Source organism: Salmo salar, chromosome ssa24 (genome assembly GCF_905237065.1).
Source record: "Salmo salar chromosome ssa24, Ssal_v3.1, whole genome shotgun sequence".
NCBI classification, from domain to species: domain Eukaryota; kingdom Metazoa; phylum Chordata; class Actinopteri; order Salmoniformes; family Salmonidae; genus Salmo; species Salmo salar.
Genome location: NC_059465.1, coordinates 9966644 through 9992086, shown reverse-complemented (window position 1 = coordinate 9992086; position 25443 = coordinate 9966644). Strand labels below are relative to the sequence as shown.

Sequence of the window (25443 nt, the reverse complement as noted above, 5' to 3'; positions counted from 1 at the left end):
TGAATACTTGTGTAAATGTAATATCATTTTTTGTTTTTTGCAAATTTTTCGGAAAACCTGTTGTTGCTTTGTCATTATGGGGTATTGTGTGTGTGTGTAGATTGATGAGGGGGGTAAAAAATATTCAATCAATTTTAGAATAAGGCTGTAACGTAACAAAATGTGGAAAAAGTCAAGGGGTCGGAATACTTTCTGAATACACTGTAAGCACGACCTAATTCTTTATTATTATTATTATTATTCCTGTCCTCTGTTTGTCAGGGATGTTTTTCTCTTGCCTGCCTGTTTTCTCTGATTGTGATGGTGACAGTGGGGGATCTCGTCTATGATTGGTTGTTTGGATGATTCGGACTGTCTGTTCTGTGGTTGATGATCTCTGGTTCTCTGCATTGATGACTCACTTTTCTCCTTCTCACCACTACTCACATTTACATAGCCGCCGCTGAGGCAGCGGAGGCAAAAGGTACGCAAGCGGTCCCCGGATCCCTCCCTCAGTGTGTTGTTACTTTTAACCCTTCCAACAGGGCCCTCATTCTTTATGCACCCCTGTTGTCCCTTTTTAAATGTTCCATTTGTTATTGTTGTACATTCACTGTGTGTGTGATTTGTGAGTTTTGTCATGGATTGGTGTACTTCACTTTGCAAAATTGCTGCTCTTGCATTACCAGTTGCTGCTACTACTGTACATGCATGATAGGACTCAAATGCCCAAACAGTGGGCACTCCCATTTGGCAGGAAGGACTTTAGCTTGAACCTCAACATGCACTGTATAGTTACATTGTTCCTGGGTCCTAATTACACTATGTTGACCATAATAACATGAGGGCAAAGCCTCAACACAGTCTTCACAGATAGGCTACAGATATAGATACCGATACAGAGAGTCAGGCATTTGGCCTAACAGTGACATGTTGAGAAACAGAGACTTGTTAACAAACAGCTGTAGGCAGAGGTCACATGGGTGAGAGCTAGATTCCTTGCCACTGCTGCAGGCAGCTCGTCCCTGAGCAAAGCCAGCTAAGACTCTGCTAGCCTAGGGAGCACCTCCCTCCTCCTCCTGGCTATCCAGGGATATATTCAGAGTCTAATCCTGTTACGCTGCTTGGCTGTTGCTACTCTGTCACTGTCTGCTTCTGTTGGCATGTTACTGTTCTAGCATTCAGATACCCTCTTTGATCGCATACACATTTGGAGTAGTAATGGGTAGTTTGGTTTCTGTCCAAATATATTTTGATGATGTCAGAGCATGTTTAATAGCAGGGGTGTCTAACTCATTTTGGCCCGGGGCCCACATTCGGTCTTCAACGAGGTTCCGGAGGGCCGCACTGAAAGTTTATTTACTCTCTGTCAAAATTTTCTGAAGAAAGTCCTCTAGCCATGGATTTTAGAATTTCCGATGCTCCCTGACTGTCTGACTTTCATTTAGGTGATTATTAGTGAGCTGGACATGGTCAAGAAACTCTATGAATGTAGTTAAATTATTGTACATTTTTTACTCAAACCACCCACGGGCCGGATTGGGGAGACCCCTGGTTTATAGCCACCTATTAAAGCTGCAATATGTAACTTTTTGGGCAAGTTGACCAAATTCACATAGAAATGTGAGTTATGTGAGTTATGGATCTGTCAATCTCATTGAAAGCAAGTCTAAGAAGCGGAAGATCTGTTCTAGGTGACCTATATCTAGGCTTCCAGATTCGTTTTTTGCGTGTTTTACCTTCGGTTTTGTACATCAGCTGAAAATACTATATTTTTGTTTATGGAAGAGATATTTCACAACAGTTTAGATGGTACAATGATTCTCTACAATATACTTGCTTGTTTTGCCACGGAAATTAGGCGACAATTTGAATTTTGGCAATTTCAGATTTCTGCGTAGTGCACCTTCAACTACAACTAATGTTTGCCTTGCAATGATACATTTCTCATTAACAAACCAACTAACTTAAAAATTGCAGATCTGTTTTCTATGAGTGCAGTTTCATTGATCACATTCTCCTATTGTCAACTGTAAAACGTCCATATTTTCCTCTTATACTAAATGTTTGCCTTATTGATTTTTTGTTGTTGTTGAATAGTTACTTACAGTATATCTCTCGTTTGCCCATGTTTTCTTTGTGGTTTTTACATGGCACTTGGAATTTTACAGTAAGTCCCACATTCACTGTGAGGTGTTGTACTGTAGCTTGTGCTGTGGTTTTGTCAACAGTACTAGGACTGTGTATTCACTGTACATACAGCTGTTGTATGTCTGCACTGTTTGTCTAAGGATTGTCAGCTATTACCTGCATTTGTAAGCATAAGAAACTGGAGTTTACTAAGGACATACAATTTGACACAAAGGCAAAACTAATGGGTTAATTTTGCAGGTTTTACCTGAAGATCCTTATTGCAGATCCTTAAAATTTTCACAAACATTTCAAGTTGAAGCATTCAAACCATTTTTTCCTTTTTGATTTCTAATTTTCACTCTCTTTTCTTCCTTCCAGCTATTCAAGGCTTCTCTCCCACGAGGAAGATCAAGGACTTTGCGGAGGCGCAGAGCCTGGACAAAGTCAACGAGAGGATGCCCCCACGCAAGGATGGCCAGCAGCCAGTCAACCCAAACGCCCCCAAGAATGGCACAGACTAGGCCCGGAGAGTGACCCCCCCCCCCCCCCCCAGACCCAGGCCATACACCAAAACTATCTTCTCTCTGTTTTCTATCTCTCTCCCTCTCTCTATATCTCCCTCATTCTCTCTCCCTCTCTCTATATCTCCCTCATTCTCTCTCTCTCTCTCCCTCTCTCTATATCTTTCTTTATTTCTCTCTCTCTCTGTCCCATTGTGACTCTTCACCCAGCTGGCCTATAGTTGGACAAGCACGGGACATATAGGTAGGGAAGACACCACCACACTGGGAGAATGGTTTCAGCCACCACAGAGTACAACCATGAAAATAAACAAAAAAACGATTTTATTTATTAAATTAATTATATTAGGTATATTATGTAACGCTACAATTGAATGAAAGCATACATTTCTAAGATGTTCAAATAAGCATATAACTATGGTAAATGTCAAAGATAAAGACCATTTTGTAAATATGAGTTGATGATTGAGGTAGCTAGTGAAGGAGACCTTATCCTTTATTAGTCAATTCAAGTGTTTCTATTGTTATTTTATGTGCTTTGCAAGGGGAAGTTGACTGAATCTACAGATATCTACAGTTTGTGTGCTCTCATACATGTTTGTCCATTTAAAGTATATTATGTGTTTAGTAGAGAGAAAATAATGAAGGGAATGATTTGACACCATTGCGGAAGATTATTTTATACCTCCAGCAGAAGTTCAGTAAAACGGTTTTGTTCTTTTGTCCAATTTCTTTGGTAAAAACCTTGAAACCACTGAATGCTATTTATGCTGCTTTGGGTCAACTTGTTGCTCCTATATTTTATAGTTATGTTGAACAGGATTTCATTTGACAACCTTTAGTCAATCCTTGAGAAACTGCCCAGAGTTTCCAAATGATTTGTCAAAAAAATGGGGGAAAAAAGACTATGGAAGAATTGATCCTAGTTTGCTACGATCATTGATGTGATGTATCAATGGACGGTGATTCGTTTTTCTAGTGTTAGGTGTTCTGCATAGTTGTTTGCAAGCTGTCACTAACCAACAGTTACTGCCAGTGTGTTTAACTGAGGTCAGTTGGGGGGGGGTGTTATATAATATGTACACTGTGTGTACAAAACATTAGAAACACTTTCCTAATATTGAGTTGCACCCCTTTTGCCCTCAAAGCAGCCTCAATTCGTCAGGGCATGGACTCTACAAGGTGTTGAAAGCGTTCCACAGGGATGCAGGCCTATGTTGACCCCAATGCTTCCCACAGTTGTGTCAAGTTAGCTGGATGTCCTTTGGGTGGTGGGACCATTGTTGATACACACAGGAAACGGTTGAGCATGAAAAAACCCAGCAGTGTTGCAGTTCTTGACCCACTCAAGCTGGTGCGCTTGGCACCTACTACCATACTCCGTTCAATCCATGTCTCCGTTGTCTCGAGGCTTAAAAATCCTTCTTTAACCTGTCTCCTCCCCTTCATCTACACTAATTTGAAGTGGATGTACAAGTGACGTCAATAAGGGATCATAGCATTCACGTGGTCAGTTTATGTAATGGAAAGAGCAGGTGTTCTTAATGTTTTGTATACTCGGTGTAGATATCTGCAAAACCAAAGTCTGATTCAAAAGGGATATAGGCTGACAGTATGTATTGAAGACGGCCACTAGTACCCTGGGTGTGTGGTGCCCCCATTTGGTTAGCTTTTCTGGGACATCGAGTGGGGAGCGGCCTACTATTCTTGAGAGTGATGTGCTGAATGTGGAAGGAAGAAATTCTTCATGGTGAAGAAACATACTAAACACAAGGGAAGAACAACCAGTGGTGTCGTCTTCTCAATGCCCTCTGCCACAGATATGTCCCAAAATGAACTGAAGCTTCTTCGTGTTTATTATTTTATGTTTTAGATAAGATTTCTCTGTTGAAATAATAATGACGCTTAGTATGATTTATGCTTTTCTTGTCAACGCTACATAAAGGAAATATTTGGGGCGTTTCTTGACAAAAGCTGTGTCAATGTCTCCATCTACTGTTGATTTGATGCAGATGCGTTCGAAGGACTCCAATGTTGTAAACGTAAGGGAAAACTGGCCTCCAAATTGGCCCCAATTCTGTGTTTTAGTTGCTAGCAGTTTGAGAAAAGCAGTACCCTGAAGAGGAGTGGATTGAGTCATTCAGTGTGACGCTGTGAAGATTGATGTTATCGGAATTTCCATTCTCTTTAGTGGCTCTTTGCCATCCTATGACAGTTTTCACTATCTGTGGTAGCGCAAAGCTGTGGACCTACAGTGTCTCTACATTGATCATGTAGTAATGTCTGATGGTTCTTCTGAATTAATTTGATTGTGAGTATTATATGGTCTTAACACCTTTTTGGTACATAGTAATTGTTCCTCCATGGCAGGAACTGACACTACTTTTATAACACCCGCTCTCAACCCTTTAAGGCTTGACTTGATTCTTTAGGACTTGTGACTCAATGAACCGGTGCTTAGTTTTAGCCCTAGATTTTTGGGGGCTACAACTGCTTGTCTGACACTCCTCCCGTCGCGCCACATGTAGTTATTCTATTGTGTTTTATCATTCAAGAAAAGCTTTTAAGATTTTTATTCTCATGTGAATTTTCCCTTTTATAATATATATTGTAAGGCTTTTAAACGCGTTGCATTCAATGTGCCATGCCACTACCAAAACACACGCCGACACCTGTGTGTGACGGGCGAGGAGAAGGGAAATCAGAATGTCCCGTTCTTGTGGTCATGGAGAGATCTTGGAGCCTGTTTCAACTCAACATGGGTCAGGTTCATCTGGGTTGTCATGGCCCAGATGCTTTGGTTTGTATTTAAAAATGTGATTTGTTTCTCTTCACTGTATTGTGCTCCGAGTTAGGGGAAGTACAGGCCCCGTAGGAGGGCCGTATTTCTCACCTCTTGTCAGTTTCTAAACATATCTCGAATGTACAAAAATATTTGTAATTTAAAGTCTCTTAATAGCTGTAAAAAGGTGAGAAATCATTTTGTCAAGTACAGTGCTTGTCATGCGAGGCCATGAAATCTATGTAGATGTATCACTTAAAAAATAAAATTTGAATGCAATGTTTCTTGTTCTCCCTGTCGTGGCTGTCTGGAGTTTTTAGCTCTGCAGGTTTGAGGATAGTGTGCCAGATGCTTTCTCGCTTCAATTGCTCTTGTTAGGCCTACATTCTAGGTCTCGATCTGAATTATACTACATGTTGCTAATATATTCTCTACACGTCCGGTTGAATAGGTGGATGCATGAATAATGGTGTACTCTGGTAGACTTCAGTGTCTCTACATGTTGCGTGCCGAATAGTTGTTTATAAATGTTAAAGTTCTACATAAGCAGGACAGTCGTGTCAAAAATAAAACATTTTATGCCTTACATGTTAATCAGGTGGCATCTTTTTACAATCCGAGAGAGATTGTGATTACAGAAAATGCTGTTCAAGTAATAGTATACTGTCATTGCAAATTAGACACTTTCACACAGAGATACAGTGCCTTGCAAAAGTATTCAGACCCCTTGGATTTCAGAAACCTTTTATTTTAATTTAAAAATAAATAAATTCAGTACTTAAATATTGTTGCATAAGTATTCAGCCCCTTCGTTTAGTCAAGCCGAAATTAGTTCAGGAGTACATTTTGGCTTAACAAATCCCAAGTTGACATGATTTTGGAATGACTAACCCTTCCTCAGTCCCCCATACATACATTTAAGGTCCCTCAGTCAAGTATTGAATTTCGAGCACAGATTCAACTACGAAGACCAGGGAGCTTTTAGAAAGTTTTAAAGAAGGGCAGTGATTGATTTGTTACTTACCCATCTACCAGACATTGAATATCTCTTTAAACATGGTTAATACAATGCTGTGGATTATGTATTAAGTAGTCCAGGTGTGTAAATATCTTAGACTTCCTCAAGAAGACTGACAGCTGTAATCTATGCCAAAGATTTTTCTACCATGTATTGACTCAGGGAGCTGAATACTTACGCAACGACTATTTTAGTTACATTTTTATTCATCTTTAAAAAAAATCCTTGACTTGCACTGAGTATTTTGTGTTGATTGCAAAAATGACATCAATTTTATTCCCACTTTGTGACAATCCAAGGGGTCTGAATACTTTTGCAGTTGTATTCTCAGTCACAGACTGTGGCTGCAGAGTTGCAGTTAGTTGTGCAGCATTTAAGTATGTTCTAAAAAAAATAAAAACATTTTTTTTTTTTTTTACAGAATATTCACTGTAGACTCAGTACTCAGCCAAAGTCAGGAATATACAGTCACCATAGACAAATGTAATAGTACAAAAATAAATTGCATATCACATCACTCACTAATAAATTACAGGTATAAAATAGTAAAGTGTCATTTTTAAGACGTTCCTCATAAAGAGGACTCCTGAGTTTACCCATCATGCACATCATTGGCACAAACGCATTCCTTGGGCTTCATAGGTAGCCTGAGTACCAGTCTATTTGTGACATCATGCCAATTCCTTGTCACTCATTGTCATGCCAAACAATGAGCAATGGAGTTAGCCAGAGCACAAAGAGAACTGGGACCAGGCTTTTTCAGAAGTGGTGGCAGAGCCAACTTCTCTCTAGTCTATAGGGTTCTGTAAAATTATCCCAAAGAAGTGAGGTCTCTGGGCTGACTGTGCTCTGGCTGGCCTGGCAGTTGTGGCCCTGCATTTGAGGTCTTGGTAAGGTTTGAGACCTCCTGTTTCCACTCTTCTCCTTTAGATGTTGACATCAGACACGTGGTGGTGGTGGTCTCAGAGCCTGAAAGAGAAATATTTACTTAATACTAAATGTTATTCCCGTTTATATCTAAATGGATTAATTCACCTATGTGCCAATGTAATTTCTAAAATTATGCTACAGTGAGGGAAAAAAGTATTTGATCCCCTGCTGATTTTGTACGTTTGCCCACTGACAAAGAAATTATCATTCTATAATTTTAATGGTAGGTTTATTTGAACAGTGAGAGACAGAATAACAACAAAAAAATCCAGAAAAACGCATGTCAAAAATGTTAGAAATTGATTTGCATTTTAATGAGGGAAATAAGTATTTGACCCCCTCTCAATCAAAGATTTCTGGCTCCCAGGTGTCTTTTATACAGGTAACAAGCTGAGATTAGGAGCACACTCTTAAAAGGGTGTGCGCCTAACCGCAGCTTGTTACCTGTATAAAAGACACCTGTCCACAGAAGCAATCAATCAATCAGATTCCAAACTCTCCACCATGGCCAAGACCAAAGAGCTCTCCAAGGATGTCAGGGACAAGATTGTAGACCTACACAAGGCTGGAATAGGCTACAAGACCATCGCCAAGCAGCTTGGTGAGAAGGTGACAACAGTTGGTGCGATTATTCGCAAATGGAAGAAAAACAAAAGAACTGTCAATCTCCCTCTGCCTGGGGCTCCATGCAAGATCTCACCTCGTGGAGTTGCAATGATCATGAGAACGGTGAGGAATCAGCCCAGAACTACACGGGAGGATCTTGTCAATGATCTCAAGGCAGCTGGGACCATAGTCAAGAAGAAAACAATTGGTAACACACTATGCCGTGAAGGACTGAAATCCTGCAGCGCCCGCAAGGTCCCCCTGCTCAAGAAAGCACATACACATGCCTGTCTGAAGTTTGCCAATGAACATCTGAATAATTCAGAGGACAACTGGGTGAAAGTGTTGTGGGCAGATGAGACCAAAATGGAGCTCTTTGGCATCAACTCAACGTGTTTAGAGGAGGAGGAATGATGCCTATGTCCCCAAGAACACCATCCCCACTGTCAAACATGAAGGTGGAACCATTATGCTTTGGGGGTGTTTTTCTGCTAAGGGGACAGGACAACTTCACCGCATCAAAGGGACGATGGACGGGGCCATGTACCGTCAAATCTTGGGTGAGAACAGCCAGGGCATTGAAAATGGGTCGTGGATGGGTATTCCAGCATGACAATGACCCAAAACACACGGCCAAGGCAACAAAGGAGTGGCTCAAGAAGAAGCACATTAAGGTCCTCGAGTGGCCTAGCCAGTCTCCAGACCTTAATCCCATAGAAAATCTGTGGAGGGAGCTGAAGGTTCGAGTTGCCAACGTCAGCTTCGAAACGTTAATGACTTGGAGAAGATCTGCAAAGAGGAGTGGGACAAAATCCCTCCTGAGATGTAGTTGGCCACCAGGTTTGCACACAAGAAACATCTGACCTCTGATTGCCAATAAGGGTTTTGCCACCAAGTACTAAGTCATGTTTTGCAGAGGGGTCAAATACTTACTACCCTCATTAAGATGCAAATCAATTTATATCATTTTTGACATGCGTTTTTCTGGGTTATTCTGTCTTTCATTGTTCAAATAAACCTACCATTAAAATTATAGACTGATCATTTCTTTGTCAGTGGGCAAACGTACAAAATCGGCAGGGGATCAAATACTTTTACCCCTCACTGTAATAGTCTCTTACCTGTCGTGCGGCCCTGAAGTCACAGACCGGGGCTTGTGATTGGTTAGCAGCTGGTGGGGGTGGGGGCGGAGCTACTTTTGGTCGCTTGGGCTGGAAATAGTAAAGCGATTAAATAAATAGGCAACAGTCCACGGACACAAGAATCTAATCAAACAACACCAACATTGAGATGATACTGTAGAAATCAAAAGGTATTTCATTACCTGCTGTGGCATAGCTTTGTTTTGGCTGGGGATTGGCAGTTTGTTATGGATGTGGTTGTCCACTTCATGGATTTTCTTCTGGGTATGGTGGCTGGATGAGCAGACAGATTTTTTTTTATATAACCTTTTTTTTTTTTTCTTCCAGGAAGTCCCATTGATGTCAGAATACGTATTTTACAATGGAGACCTGACAACTGAGTACATCTTAATTCATCAAAGAATAATCTTGGCAGTGAATGTTTATATATGTCCCACGTCGTGGACTAACCTAGGCAGAGTGGGGGACTGTCGTCTCTTCTTTAGGAACACAGCCACTGCCCCAGCAATAGCAGCCAGGAGCAGCAGAGAGACTGTCACTGCAATGCCAATCACTCCTTCTACAATCACACACAGAGGTTGGCAAGGTTAAGAAAAGGTCTATACAGGCGTTGAATACAATGAAAACACAGACCAAAGCTATTGGCAAAACTTTACATAAAGATGCTCAAATACCTGTAGTAACACTAATTACTCTAGCAATATTGTAGTAACATGTAAATAAAGTAAAGGCTTATCCCTTGTATCAATTGAAACCGTATTTGTTTTTAAAAAACATGATTTTCTGATTTAAGTCTTTAGGGGCCTACCTCTGGAAAGGCCCGTGAAGCTTCCATCCTTTGTATCACAGCCTGGAAGTGACCATCCAGGTTCACACTGGCACTCCATTCTGTGATTACACACCTGCAGTGTCACAACACAGAAACGCATACATTATAATAAAGACAGGGGTCTTCAACCTTTACTTGCCTAGGGAACCCCCTCCCAGGCAAACCGGCAACCCCATAATACATTAGCAAAAAGGTGAATGATAATGGAAAGACAAAGTAATCAACATTTTAAAATGAGTAGATTTGGTAGATAGGCTTTGAAAATGCACTGTCAAATAATCCAGTGAGTGTAATTTGCTCAATATTTGGAGTTGAGAATTAAAATGTTGACATTAGAAAGAAAATATAATTTTTTTCCTACATTTACATTTACATTTTAGTCATTTAGCAGACGCTCTTATCCAGAGCGACTTACAGTAGTGAATGCATACATTTCATTTCATGCATTTTTTTTCTTGTAATGGCACACCGTGGGAATCGAACACCATGCTCTACCAACTGAGCCACAGGGAAATAGCAGAACCAAATTACCTGGTTTGAAGTTGAGATTACAATAATAGTACATGCTGCAAGTGATCAATGCCGTTCGAGATTCTACAGACTACAGCAATTGTGAATATCTCCACAGATCCGCCACAACCTACAGTATGCATGCTATCTTGAACATGCACGCTTTATATGATTAACGTTACATACAAATAAATGTATAGTTACAGTAACCTCAAAATGTGGCCATGGATCTGTTACTTATTTTACGGTTGAATAAAAACTGTTACATTAGTTTGTAAGATAGCCTTAACTTTAGGCTATTTACTGTATTACAAAAGTAATATTGAATTTTGTTTAGTTGACAACGCAACCAAATATCAACATTTAAAGGATATATTTACTGCTTGGATAGTTAAATCTAAGACACTAGCTTAATTCCATTCTTTAACTTTTATTTTTGGTTGAGTTGGGTTTAGCGCTGACTCAAAACGAATGAACGACAAGAAAACACACACAACTACCACTATTGTAGTATAGAAGTCAAAATACCTATAGCTATGTTCCTACTTGGACATAATCAAAAACATTGACACCACAGCGATTCTCGTTCTAAGAGGATGCTATAATAAATAGATTATTGCGATTTTCAGATTTATTTGATTACTGGGAATTTATTTGCCGTGCATATATGCTGATAAGTTGAATATGAAACAAAAATTGTGAATTTTTTTCAAAGGCGTCTGTGTGGCGTCAGCTGGGAATGTTCCACACAGATGTTCAATGAGCGATCGAGTTCTACGAAACTCACTAGGCCTACTCTCATTTTAATAAATTCAAAACCACTACTGTAATGAAAATAAAAGCCAATAAACTGAATAATTACTGTCAAACTATTATTTTTATTCAATTGTTGAATTAGGCCTATTGTATTTAATTTTACATTTCATGCCTATTCAAGTGGTTTTGACAAAATTTTAGGGTGTGGACAGCTACTATGTCATAATGTACATGATGTCATAATGAAGCATTATTTTGTTAAACTAAGACAATCAATAGACAGGTCATTGACGCTCTTCCTGAACTGAGGTAGGACCTATAATTTAATGAAATAATCTCAAATACATTACTTTTATCTTATGAGAACTTTATTTGATCAATAACTGTCATATTTAGTGATTTAAAACTAGGTCTTGTGGTCTTGTGTTGCTGTTTTCAATTATATATTGTTGAAACTTTATAGTCAAATCCTACGTGTGCAAATTATCTGGAAGTCCAAATTGAAGGTAGGCCTTAGTCTGTGAATCTTTCATTTTTATGAATTCATGAACATTTTGGCAGGAATTGGAATGTCTTTTGAAAGTGGAAAAACACTAGTTTATAATAACAACTTTGATCAAATTCTATTGTAATATATGTAATTTATTCTATATTATTTTTCTCAAACATGCTTTGTGTTGTTGTTTGCTCCTCCACTGTGACTCTCACAGCCATGAAAGACAGAGTGATGTCCAGGACTAAGACACAAGAGACCAGTCAGAACTGTTCTGAGAACAGCCTGACAGACATCCTCAGTGTCCGGAGTGCTAGTGATATTGTCCTACAGCCAATGCCACCAGGGAGAAAGAATAGCCGATCCCACTTCCACAACATGGATGTGACTAGAGAGGGCTGACATGGGAAGGCTTCCAATGGCCACTCCACCCATCAGCCTCCCAATGCTCACTGTGACCTCTCTCACTGTCCAAAGGATCAAAAACTCCCTCAAAGTGCCTCGCATGCCTCGTCTGCAGCTGGGGGGACAGATGGGTAGCAAGCGTCTACAGTAGGTATGTAATTCAAAATTAGGTTGGCTTTTTACCAGTTTTCACCCTCAAGAACAAAAAAGAAAGCTCAACCAAGAAACACTTGGAGGAGAGACGTCCAAGCAGAGATGACAGAAAGCAGCCTCGACTGGTGAGACCTGGAAAATCTTGCCTCGAACCGAATGAGATGGAGGACATTCGTCAATGGCCTATGCTCCTTATAGCAGTGTTTCATCCTGAGCTCACAAATACCAAACCAGAGACGGGGTGCTGTACTCACAGCATGTCCTTTGCACCGTGCTGAGCAGTTGGTGGCTTTGGGTCCGTAGGCGGTCTCAAGATCCACACACTCGTTCTCGCTGCACACCTTAGAATAGAAGACAGGAATGGGCACAAGAATAAAAGAGAAAATAACACGGTACACATTAAATTTGATTTAGTTTATGAAAACTCAGCTGGAGGTAGCCCCAGACAAAAATAAACCTTACCTTCCCATCATTACACTTGGTCCCCGGGTTCACCTGTCCAAAGTCACTGGTGTAATCACCGTAGAATGTGGCTTTGCAGTCGGAGAATTTCACCATGCGACCGTAGTTGGGGTCATCATTACCATTCTTGCAGAAGAGTTTCCCACACTGCACATCTCTACAGAGGAGAACCACAAAAGGGAGTCATATCAGTGACATGCCGCTTAAAGTAAGCAACACCACAATCTGAGTAGTAAAAGCAGCCTATTGAAATAACATGGTATTGCTTGTTAGGCCTCACTGGCTCTGGCAGGGGATGAACTGGTCCTGTGAAGGCCGTCTGCAGTAGGCGTAGTACAGTCCTCTGGTGTTCTGGTTATAGCAGTACGTCGTGGCCTTTTCAGCAGCTGAGGAGGGAATAACACCCAATGTTACGCAATGCATTAGAGTAGTTCAGAAAGGAAACACCACGTGTACGTTTAACCATTTATTAGAAAATATTACAACGCATAGTCTTGGCGTTAGGGCTGTGCTCTTTCAGGGTAACTGCCAGAGCGAAGCGTCATATGAAGATGATAATATAACTAACTACGGGCAATGAGCACGATAAGCTATATCAAATACCCCGACGGAAGAAACGGTGGTGGGATATCAGAAACCGCAAGCATAGCGAGTAACAGCTAGTTACAGCAACAAAGGTAGCAAGAGACATCAGCGCATGGTTGCGCATGACATCCGGCATTGAAGAAGCAGTTGTAGAATTGGTCAAATTTAAATAGCATGTAAGTAGAGTTTGAATCCAATTGATGCAATATCTGCCGATAAGACCACGCTCGGGTTTCCCTTCTGAGCTGAATCACCACGTGTCAAAAAAGGCTGCAACAACAAAAGTCACCATTGTTTCCACACTTTAAACATGCATTAGAATACACCTGACTTGACCATTTCATGACAGAAAATTGATCTAAGAAAAAAAAGACAAGCAACAGAAAGGTTGCAGTATGAGAATATGAACCAGAAGAGCTAGCTACCTACATCACCTGATCTGATGAGAGGTGACTCCGTGATGACGAGACAGAGGGAAATGCTTTCACACTTACATGGGCCATACATTTTCACACACTGGTCATGATGCTGTGGACACTGGCCGTTGCGGCAGTAGCCCCTCCCTCTGTCACAGGAGATCCCATTGACAGAGAAGACGTCCTCAGGACAGACGGCTGAATTCCCTGTGCAGTACTCTGCTAGGTCACAGTCATCCTGTTTCCTTCTGCACTCTGTGGACGAGGCCATGATCTGTGGAGAGAGTGGTTGTTGCTATGTTCAGTATGACTAGCTTGTTAGTCTTCCCGATAGTCATGAGTATAGAAAGTATAGCCTATTAGCTTGGTGAAGGAGGTGTGATGCTGCATCTGTACTCTGAATCCACTCGGATTGCCGAAATAGAAGATTAACCTAGCCTGGCTGGCGCGCAGATCCACGTGTACAAGGCGAATTGCTTTTGCCAGACTAGTTCTAAACAATACGCATTCAAGAGGATTTGTTTTCAAGTGATGATATGGAAAATATTCTGCTTCCACTAATACCTTTCCTTTTTAAGTTTTATAAAATAAAGGAATGCAAGTGAAATGTCTTCAATGCACATGAGTCCTAAAAACCCTTTGACATAGCTATACGTGTCTGCTGCATGTTCTCAAGAGGGCTGTAGTATCAAAGGAACACATCCGGATGTCTAGAGCAGACAGAGAGGCGTGGTTGATATGTGGTCGGTCTCACCTTACAGTCTTCACAGCACTCTCCTGCAGCACACTCTGAGCCTTTGGTCAGTGTGCAGCTGGTGGCATTACAGCAAGGGTTTGTACACTCCTATAACATCAACATCCTGCATGTCATTATGATAATGCTATGAGGAGATCAGAAAGTTATTAAGGAATGAGAACATAATGTACATCCATCCAGTGTGTAAAAGTCTCAAAGTCAAGCCACTATGTATGTGTAGGCTTTAACTACAGTGAGGGAAAAAAGTATTTGAACCCCTGCTGATTTTGTACGTTTGCCCACTTACAAAGAAATTATCAGTCTATAATTTTAATAGTAGGTTTATTTGAACAGTGAGAGACAGAATAACAACAAAAAACTCGTGAAAAACACATGTCAAAAATGTTATGAAATGATTTGCATTTTATTGAGGGAAATAAGTATTTGACCCCTCTGCAAAACATGACTTAGTACTTGGTGGCAAAACCCTTGTTGGCAATCACAGAGGTCAGACGTTTCTTGTAGTTGGCCACCAGGTTTGCAAACATCTCAGGAGGGCTTTTGTCCCACTCCTCTTTGCAGATCTTCTCCAAGTCATTAAGGTTTCGAGGCTGACGTTTGGCAACTCGAACCTTCAGCTCCCTCCACAGATTTTCTATGGGATTAAGGTCTGGAGACTGGCTAGGCCACTCCAGGACCTTAATGTGCTTCTTCTTGAGCCACTCCTTTGTTGCCTTGGCCGTGTGTTTTGGGTCACTGTCATGCTGGAATACCCATCCACGACCCATTTTCGATGCCCTGGCTGAGGGAAGGAGGTTCTCACCCAAGACTTGACAGTACATGGCCCCGTCCATCGTCCATTTGATGCGGTGAAGTTGTCCTGTCCCCTTAGCAGAAAAACACCCCCAAAGCATAATGTTTCCACCTCCATGTTTGACGGTGGAGATGGTGTTCTTGGGGTCATAGGCAGCATTCCTCCTCCTCCAAACACGGCGAGTTGAGTTGATGTCAAAGTGCTCCATTTTGGTCTCATCTGACCACAACACTTTCACCAGTTGTCCTCTGAGTCGTTCAGATGTTCATTGGCAAACTTCAGACGGGCATGTATATGCATTCTTGAGCAGGGGGACCTTGCAGGCGCTGCAGGATTTCAGTACTTCACGGCGTAGTGTGTTACCAATTGTTTTCTTGGTGACTATGGTCCCAGCTGCCTTGAGATCATTGACAAGATCCTCCCGTGTAGTTCTGGGCTGATTCCTCATCGTTCTCATGATCATTGCAACTCCATGAGGTGAGATCTTGCATGGAGCCCCAGGCCGAGGGATAGACAGTTCTTTTGTGTTTCTTCCATTTGCGAATAATCGCACCAAATGTTGTCACCTTCTCACCAAGCTGCTTGGCGATGGTCTTGTAGCCCATTCCAGCCTTGTGTAGGTCTACAATCTTGTCCCTGACATCCTTGGAGAGCTCTTTGGTCTTGGCCATGGTGGAGAGTTTGGAATCTGATTGATTGATTGCTTCTGTGGACAGGTGTCTTTTTTACAGGTAACAAGCTGCAGTTAGGAGCACTCCCTTTAAGAGTGTGCTCCTAATCTCAGCTCGTTACCTGTATAAAAGACACCTGGGAGCCAGAAATCTTTCTGATTGAGAGGGGGTCAAATACTTATTTCCCTCATTAAAATGCAAATCAATTTCTAACATTTTTGACATGCGTTTTTCTGGATATTTTTGTTGTTATTCTGTCTCTCACTGTTCAAATAAACCTACCATTAAAATTATAGACTGATCCTTTCTTTGTCAGTGGGCAAACGTACAAAATCAGCAGGGGATCAAATACTTTTCCCCCCCTCTGTAAGTACCAAGGGGTTTCCACACTCCATGTTTACCTCTAGAGTATTATACCACAGTAAGACACGCTAACTAAGTAAAACAAACATTGTACCTTAGTAGGCTATAAATAGGAATTACAAGCATCTGATGCAAACACACTTGGCAGGAGAGGTGTAGTTTAGCAAGACAGGTACACAAAAAGATGGTATCTTATCCGACTGACTAACAGGTCTGGACAGATTGACTTGACTGAACTGCTCTGCACACCTAACTCCCTCTGACTGGAATGTAAACTGATGTTCATGGATTGTTACTTTCAAAGTTTCCTCTTCCAGATCACCATATAGCCATGACTATCATACTATGTGTGGAAATGTATAGACTACAATGTCTGGAAATGTGTATCATCTAGTGAATCTTATCATTGCATTACTGCTATGTCAGTACTCATTTGAAGAGAAATTCCCAAACTGGGTAATTATGTACGTTTTTCTAAGGCAGGTGGTGGTGGATATATATATATCAGGATAGGCCTGTGCTTGTCAAAGGCATTCTCCATTTTGACCCTAGCTAAGGAAAACAGGCAAGACCACGCACGTAAATCTTAAATTGTTATTCCCAGAAATGCAATGTAATCACTTGACATACTTGTATTAACTCCACGAGAACCAACTTTTGTCTGATTTGATTGCCACCTTGTTGATCTAAATGGTGGGTAGATGGAATAGAATGAGAAGGTTAAATCACCTCCAGGGAGCCACAATCACACTCCTCTCCTTTCTCCAGAAAGCCATTCCCACACACTGGGGTTGATTCCACATTTCGGTAGTCTGGCTTGTTCAGTAGGCACTCAGGGTTACGATTATTCAGGAACTGGTCATAGCTCAAACTACTGCAGCTACTGAATGACTTTGGGATATCCCAGCTGAAAGAGAAAAAACTGTTAAGTTACCCATAAGGTCATATACTGACTTTCAATATAACCACGGTAGCACAAAACACTGTGCTGTCCAAGGGCTCAGTACTGTATAGCTGCTCTGTGTGTGTTATGAGCAGAGAAAACAATGCCTGGAAGAATTCTTGAATACAAGTTCCCTCTTGCTTGTAAACCGCAATCAATCATATTGTTTATCATTGACAGCATTCCAATCTAGTCACAACATTATATATCTTGAAACTTTTCATAATAACAGTCCTTACCTAAGGGCCCCAGCCATTACACAGCTATTCCCAGAACAAGCACAGGCACTGGAGTCATCGTGGTTCATGCCCAGGTTGTGGCCCATTTCATGGGCCAATGTGGCCCCCACAGCTATGGCCCTGGCGTTGTGATCCTGTAAGGAAGTAAATAGTTAACATGAAATAGAATTGACTGTGTTTGATGACATGTTCTATCAGTGAAACTAACCTGGATGAATAGGTTAGAGATTAAATTGATATAGAATTGATATTGTCACTGTCTCATTCTATTAAAATGCGCTAAGATCTAATTTAGGTTCCTTTTTCTAATTTAGACATCCTCTTCTGCTTGTTGGTTGTTTAGATAGTTAAAGAGCAAAAAGCAACTTCTCCTTTTGAAAATTCCTACGTGGCATTGATATGAGTCAGAAACATTTATTCTACTCTCAAAATTTACTACAAAGTGTAAATAGGATACTTTTGCTCATAAAATCAGTCTCGTCCAAAACTGAGATTTAGGAAAAAATTGTATGTCACAGAATAAAGGGTACGCAATTTTTTCTCCCCTTGGGTTGGGTTTATTTAAATCCTGCCCAAATGCCCACAGGACATTTACATTTGAGTCATTTAGCAGACGCTCTTATCCAGAGCGACATACCAAAGTAATCACCCGATCCTAATGCCCAATGACATTCGATATCCCTATGGGGCTATTTAGGGACCATCAGTAAATTACACAATGTACATGGGAAATAAAAATGACGTCAATAGCTCCAAATTTCAATGACTTAAAAACCTCAAACCAACTATAAGTTGTAGAAATTCATATATAAATATTGAAAACATGTAATGAGACAACTGAAGGTATGCAACATGAAAATATTGTCTCATTTACATTGTGTAATTTATTGATGGTCCCTAACTAGCCCCAGAGAAGTCTTTAATGACTTCTCTGGGGCTAATGATTACACCTTTCATACATTTTTTACACATGAGTCACTTAGCAGATGCTCTTATCCAGAGTGACTTAAAGTAGTGAGTGCATACATTTTTTGTACTTTTTTTGTATTGCTGTGGGAATTGAACCCAAGAACCATGCTCTACCAACTGAGCCACACGGGGCCGTAAAATACATTTCATTACCATGACATTTCTATCACAACTATTTCTAAAGAAGTTAATCTTGCAATTCAACCTTCACTCTTTCTGCTTTCTAAACGTCACAGTTTGAAAACTTGGTAGAACCTCTCCATTGTCCCATTTTACTTGTTCAATTTCTCAAGCAAAAACGATCCTACTACCACATTTCAAATAATGGCAGCTTATTGTGTAGGCAAATGTAGACCTAATGAATGTACTTTACCTGCACCACCCCAGCTGAATGACCTGAACATAGAGTCCCGATGAAGGCCAGACCCACCGTCGGTCCCTCAAAGTCAATGCCACTGAAACGGAGGGAACAAGAAACATATCAACCCCACATACGTATGTATACATGTTAGCCACAGTGTTTTTGTGCTGCCTATGTATTCGTTGTTTTTGTTTGTTTACTCATGGATTTGCGACGAATGCGGATTACTTTTACTCAGGATGAGCTACTGAAAATTAGGGACACATTGCCAGCTGTTTTTGTTTACAAACTTTTGTCCTCAGACACCGAAATACTGATATTGTATCTGTATGATGTCTGTGGACTGGGTATCTGTAATTATATACTGGGTGGTTCGAGCCCTGAATGCTGATTGGCTGAAAGCTGTGGTATATCAGACCGTATTCCATGGGTATGACAATTTTTTAAATTTTTTTTATTGTTCTAATTATGTTGGGAACCAGTTTATAATAGCAATTAGGCACCTCTGGGGTTTGTGGTATATGGCCAATATTCCACGGCTAAGGGCTGCGTGCAGGCACTCCGCGTTGTGTCGTGCATTAGAACAGCCCTAAGGCGTGGTATATTGGCCATATACCACCCGTCCTCGGGCCTTATTGCTGTAATGTACTTGGTGAATAAAGAAGATCCTGATGTCAAATACCCATGTTATGAATTCTTCAATATGAATCTATCAAGAATAACAAATGTTCCAAACCACGATGGCCTAATCAGGTGACCATCAGCTGACCCTATAAAGATGTCTGACAAGCACACACTAAACGAGAAAAAATATTTTTACGCCACTTTGATACCGCTACGACCAGAAGTGACCTTTTTCATAGCAGGTTTGGAGAATTAGGGTTAGCAAAAAATGATCACCTAACCTGTTACGAAAATCACTTCCGGTCGTAGCTATATCGAAGTGGTGTGAAAAGAGTGTCCCCCAACCAAACATTTCATGGTTTGGCAGACATTGGAGGATTTGCGTTCATGTCCAAAGTTAATGTTATCTGCCTCAACCATGAGTGCCTCACAGAGATGAAACACTTAAACCAGTCAGAGATAGGGGTGAGGACATTTAGATAAACAATTCAATTTCTTTGGCTGAGTCCTATAGTTACCTGATTAGATGTGCGTTGTGGCCTACCTGATGACGTGTGTATGTCCAGGCCTACCCAATGAGGTGTGTGTTGGGGCTTACCTGATGAGGTTTGTGTTGGGGCCTACCTAATAAGGTGTGTACGTCATGGCCTACCTGATGAGGTGTGCGTTGTCATTGGGCTTAATCTTGACCAGGTAGTTGTTCCTCCACGTGGTAAAGGCGTCCAGGGTGGCACCAGCAGGGGCGGTCACTGATATCTTATCACTGTCTGACCACACCTCCAGACCAACCAGGGCAATAAAGGTGTTGAGGGGCTTATAGACCTGCAGGCAGATTTGTTTCATGGTTAGGTTAGACTCTCCCCATTAAAACAATTAGGGGTGGTTTACCAGAACTAGGCCTAATCGGTGTCCTGGAAACCTTTACAGTTCATTAGAAAGCAATTAAAACATAGAGAGGTTTGAGTTGAATGACCTTCATAAGGCAGAGAAGCAAACAAGTACTGTACAAGCAGAGCCAGAAGCCAAAAAAGTTGTGGTGAGAAACTGATTAAATATGAAGGTGTTTGATATTCGGTTACCAGGCCAGCAGGGACATGGTGCTGTAAGGGGATCTTATAGGTATGCAATGCTGGCATCACCGTGTGACTGACTCACCATGTTGACAAAGTTAACCACTTCAAATATCCTCTTACGCAGCATTCCGAGATTACTCTCCATTTTCTTGTACTGAAACGGTACAGATGCAACATGTTTTAGTGTGCATACGAGAACAACGGACATCCTGTCACAATGCATTACTCACTAATTAGATATGATTATTAACATGATTTTATAGATATTACATTGCTTTTCTAAATATTATTTGGTCAAAATATTGGCCAAATAAATGATAAGAATGAAATGTTGAAGTTTATTGTGTTGATTCGGGTAGTGGTGAGGTACTTGTGTTTCTGGTGTATTGTCAGTTCTTACCTCACGGTTGTCTGCAACGAGGACAAGCTCAACATATTTTTGCTGTTGAAGTATAGATGGACCCTAGTAAACAGGAAAACGTTGTGGTTAGAAGTGGAGGGCGCTAAACCAAGGTGAGTTGAAAAGGCTCAACGCTAAAGACTCAATGTTTTATTCACGCAAAGTTAAAAAGGTGTTGTTTTCGGCCATCAATGGCCTTCATCAGAACACATCATTTCCTGTTAGGGAATATCAGACTATATTTAACTAGGGACATTTTAGGTGTGTTCATGGATTGGATGTCTTACTGAGGCTCGAGAACGGCTCTTGCTAGTAATGGAAGGGTAGTCTTCGTTCCAGGTAGTATTAGTGACTCCACACAGCATAGGCTTGAAGCTCTGGTCCTCGTATTTCAGCACTGCGTGATCACCATCATCCCCCCCTGACAGGGGCTCAATCAGGTACCTTTGGGCGGCCGTTCTGAAATATCCACTAAAATAAAAACACATAATAGACATTATACAATCGATTTAGGGGATGAAATAGTGTTTCACTGTAGACTAATAGAAATGTAAGGCTGCCTGCCTGAGTCCATCGCAGGTGCTCATGCTGACCGTAGACTCTCTGTCATCCACAATACTGCCGTGATAGTAGCAGTGATCCTGAAGAAGAGAATTAAGTAGAAGGCGAGGTTAAAGGGCCTTAATCAAGACACTTATAAACAGTCTACAGCTACCTATCAAGGGTATGTTCTAATCACTTACCATATCCTGAGGCGTAGAGGTGACTGGTGTGCCATCCTCAGTGTAGTAAGTCTCACTATAGTCTTTCGTGAGTAATTCCCTGAGGGGATTTTTTTTTTTTTTAAGTGATTTATTACATAATTTCCTTAGACATGTTCAAAGGAATTCATGAGGTGATAACAAAATTCATGTATTTTTTTAATATATTTTAGGATGCAGTGTGTGGCTACAAATGGGAACTAAGATAAGACTGTGGAAAGACAGTTCTCTACATAGTGCCGTTCCTTATTTAGGGGAAAGAAGAAGCATGTGATAATCCTACTTGTGTGAGAGGAGAATGAGAATGAGATAGGAGGCTTTTGCCAGAGTACATACCTATTCTTCTCCAGATGCATCTCAATGTCTCTCCCACCCACTCTCATTGCATACTTCAAAGTTTCTGGCCTGGATGACTAAGAGAGAGGATTAGGATTAGTTGATACCATAGATATAATCTCTCCTCAGTATATTAACATGGTCTCTTATACCACTTTGTTACAAGCAGTAAACACAATTGTTAACAAAGTAGAGGTTGGCATTGATGTCTACAGAGTATTTCACAGCAAAACAGCTCCTGTGCAGGAAGGAAGAACAGGAGACGAATTTACCTCGGTTTCTCTTTTCTGCAGAGTATGTAGTCTGATGGGTCGGACTACCTCATAGTCCCTCACCCCTTCAAGAGGACCATAACTCACTGTGGGGAGAGAAGGAGAGAGAACGATGAGGGATAGAGAGAATTCAAGAATGGGCCATCTTTGTCTGTCTCCATTCTATTCTAAACGTGTCATAACCTGAACCTTGTTTTCAGGCATTGACTGGTCCATTAGTAAGGAACAGTCAGGTGGCAGTATAGCAGTGTTTTACCCTTGAACTGCAGCAGTATAACCCAAGCTTTCCTTATATTCGATGCATTTCATTAATGTTCACACATTGTCTAATAAAACTACAGTATGAATACCTCAGATACATGATGAACACAGGCTGTTTGACCCTCGTACATGATCATTATACTAGGTGCTGTTTTGTTAGAGAGTGTATGTCAAGGGCTGACACATGGATAGATGTTTTTTGTTTTTCTTTGTTACCCTTTCTTGTTCTCTGTCAGGCCTGTTTGATTTGTACTTGACCTTGGCCCATTGAGCCATGATTGGGCCATAGAGGAACATTGGGAATTATGTCATTAAATTGGTCATCTCGTTTCCAGACACTTCCACTGCACAAGGTTTTGACATATGGGCGATGTCCGCCACAATCAGTTTGAGTTTACCAGATAATGCAATAATCTCTGTCTTGTCATTCCATCCATACTGTACCTGGTGTGTCAACACTTACTAACACTACTAAATTGATGTTTCCCAATAGTCGAGAATGAGACTTAGCTAAGGATTTATCACTATAAATCAGTGATTCATGACTGGTGGATTGGGAGGTTTTGAATGGGTTGAGGGTGTCTGAGTAAAAAATAAATAATTTAATCTCTGAACAGTTCTTCTTCAGTCAGTATTTTGAATATAGAGCTATTTGCAGTGCTGTTCAGCGGATTTGGTTGATTTGTGGTCTCTAACCAGTGAGCTTATTAACATCAAGAATATGGGCAAAATTGAATTATTGACAATGAAAAGGTGGGAATGTTGTTCCCTTGTTATACAATTGCTACATTTACTATCAATATAGCAGTAAAAAAAAAAAAAAATCCAGATTGCATTTTAGCAATTTTTCTCTCTATATCTATACACTCACTGTACTGTTAGTGCAACTAGTCTGAATAAAGTGCCCTTTGAATATGGCTGACTGGGGCTTAACCTGTGTCATTGTGCTGTGAGGAGACGGGTGTATCCAATGACTTACCTGAGAGATTGCAGGAGGCAGTTAGGGCAAAGATCCACAATAGAAGTTTATGTGTCATTGTCGAAGTGCAGACAGCTACTGGAACGCAAGTGATGGTGTGAGGGGCTTAATGGGTTACCTGGTTGCATGCTCATGTGATACCATCTACAGGCCACACCTTATTGGGCGGCCCCAGCCTGTCAGTGATAGAGTTTGTTTTTCATGGCCCAGTGGTTTTCATGTCCACTTCCTGTTAGTCATAGCTAGTGTACACATGACTTGCTACAGTGTCTGTGTTTCCGAAATGGCGCCCTATTCCCTATAAAGTACACTACTTTTGACCAGTAGTGCACTATAAAGTGAAAGGTACTGTATGAACAAATGTATTTACTTAGTTCATCTCTGTAATGTTGTGACTAAGGGTACAATGAGAATATATATATTTGGCGCGTATGACAAATAACATTTGGTATCTATCTCGATATATTTTTCCAAACATCGTACACATTTAAACAGAAAATTTGAATTACCTGTAAGCAATATTCACCACTTACCACACTGACCAATCACTGAGTCATCTTAATTTCAGAGCAAAAGCCTGAGATGTTATTATATTACTTAACTCATGTGAGTCCTGGCCTCCGGTAAGCTGTTTTTGTCTGTTTGGAGAAACTAACCTTTGAGAGTAAAATAAATAGATACAAAATTGTGATAAAATATAGCACCACAAGAGGGCAATCTCTCCTCATAATACCTCAGGCTCTCATGCCAAGTGAATCTCTGCAGTCCACAGTGGAGCTCAGCTCAGCTGCCTGCCTGCTCTGCCTGCCTGCTCTGCCTGCCTGCTCTGCCTGCCTGCTCTGCCTGCCTGCTCTGCCTCCCTGCTCTGCCTCCCTGCTCTGCCTCCCTGCCTGCCTCTCTGTCCAGACATGTCACCCGTGATACAAGTCATTATTTGACGTCCATCCATGTCTGAGGACGTCGGAAGTTGACGTGGAATTCTGCAACTAGGGGCATCAGTGGGTGCTATTACCTTCAAGTAGGTTTTGGCATTGTGGACAGGGATGGCGGATGGGTGGAAGCAAAGGTTGCATGTTCAAATCCAGTAAAAGTTATTTTCATATTTTTGCTTTAATCCTGTCCCAAACCTTAACCCTTACCATAACCATTCAGAATGAATGATTAACCTTAAATTAGAAGATAATGCCTAAACATAACCTTAACCACTTTGAAATGTGATGTTTTAGTAACATGGATGAATGTCTAATTATGACGTGAGACTGTGAGAGTTTGTCGCTCTGCCTGCCTCTCTGCCTCTGCATGCCTTCTCTGCTTTGCCTGCTCTGTTCTGCCTACCTCCCTTCTTCCCTACCTCTCTGCCTGTCTCTCTGCCTGCCCGGGGCAGATATGAGCACAGGGCAAAAAGAGGACAGCTGGCTGGGTTTGTGTGTTCATCTCTGTGGTTGGAGCCTTGCCAGGGACATGGCAATCTGTTCTTTGTTTTTTGTCCTTGATGACAGAGGGAAAGTGTGTGGCAGGATTGTGCACCACTGTTTTATAATTGGATTTGTATGCACCATTTACAATGCATGTCACCAATAAAGAAAGACAAATCAGACAAATCTCAGACAATTTTGGGAGACGGGGAGATTAGTCTCGAATTTGGAATTGGATCTTTTTATGCGGAACTCTTTCTCCAATATGCACCATGTTGCATGATTCATGATTCCCTGGCTCTGCAGGAGGTTAAATCTGCCTTTTGAAGTTGTAGCCTGTCCTGTAAAACGGATTACCATGTTATGTTATTGCTATCATGACAAACGAGAGCTGTCTATGCATGTATTTTATTGCTGCTTGGTTTAATACGTGTTGGTGCAGACTGCGGTGCTGAAAGTCACTATGAGGAACCATACAAATGAGGAACTGCCACTGCAGAAAACAT

At 41.1% G+C, this 25443-nt stretch overlaps 2 protein-coding genes across 7 annotated transcripts in view; one reads left to right on the top strand and one right to left on the bottom strand.

The window, feature by feature from the left end:
- The window catches only part of LOC106585124 (serine/threonine-protein phosphatase 2B catalytic subunit gamma isoform), a 70996-nt gene extending 65298 nt beyond the window's left edge, over positions 1-5698 (top strand). For 2 of the 5 annotated variants that reach the window (XM_014170980.2, XM_014170979.2), the window contains exons 13-14: positions 437-463; positions 2491-5698. In XM_014170980.2, coding sequence (XP_014026455.1) covers positions 437-463; positions 2491-2633 — 170 coding nt within the window. In that variant the 3' untranslated portion in view covers positions 2634-5698. The remainder of the gene's footprint in view (positions 1-436; positions 464-2490) is intronic. The other 3 variants (XM_014170983.2, XM_014170982.2, XM_014170981.2) reach the window with 2 other exon arrangements.
- A 277-nt stretch (positions 5699-5975) lies between these two features.
- On the bottom strand, positions 5976-23680 carry LOC106585127 (zinc metalloproteinase-disintegrin-like lachestatin-2). 2 transcript variants are annotated; one of them, XM_014170986.2, is made up of 22 exons: positions 23523-23680; positions 22283-22368; positions 22011-22087; positions 21657-21735; positions 21478-21554; positions 21201-21384; positions 20914-20976; positions 20596-20667; positions 20093-20262; positions 18829-18910; positions 17487-17620; positions 17034-17211; positions 14475-14564; positions 13739-13994; positions 13000-13105; positions 12720-12876; positions 12512-12598; positions 9920-10013; positions 9562-9670; positions 9294-9384; positions 9091-9180; positions 5976-7402 (listed from the first exon to the last, which is right to left on the bottom strand). In XM_014170986.2, exons 1-22 carry the CDS (start codon positions 23578-23580, stop codon positions 7373-7375), a joined length of 2370 nt encoding a protein of 789 aa, XP_014026461.1. In that variant the 5' UTR covers positions 23581-23680; the 3' UTR covers positions 5976-7372. The 2 variants fall into 2 exon arrangements, with proteins under 2 accessions (XP_014026461.1, XP_014026462.1); XM_014170987.2 differs by having other exon boundaries at positions 13799-13994; positions 23523-23679.
- Between the last annotated feature and the right edge of the window lie 1763 nt (positions 23681-25443).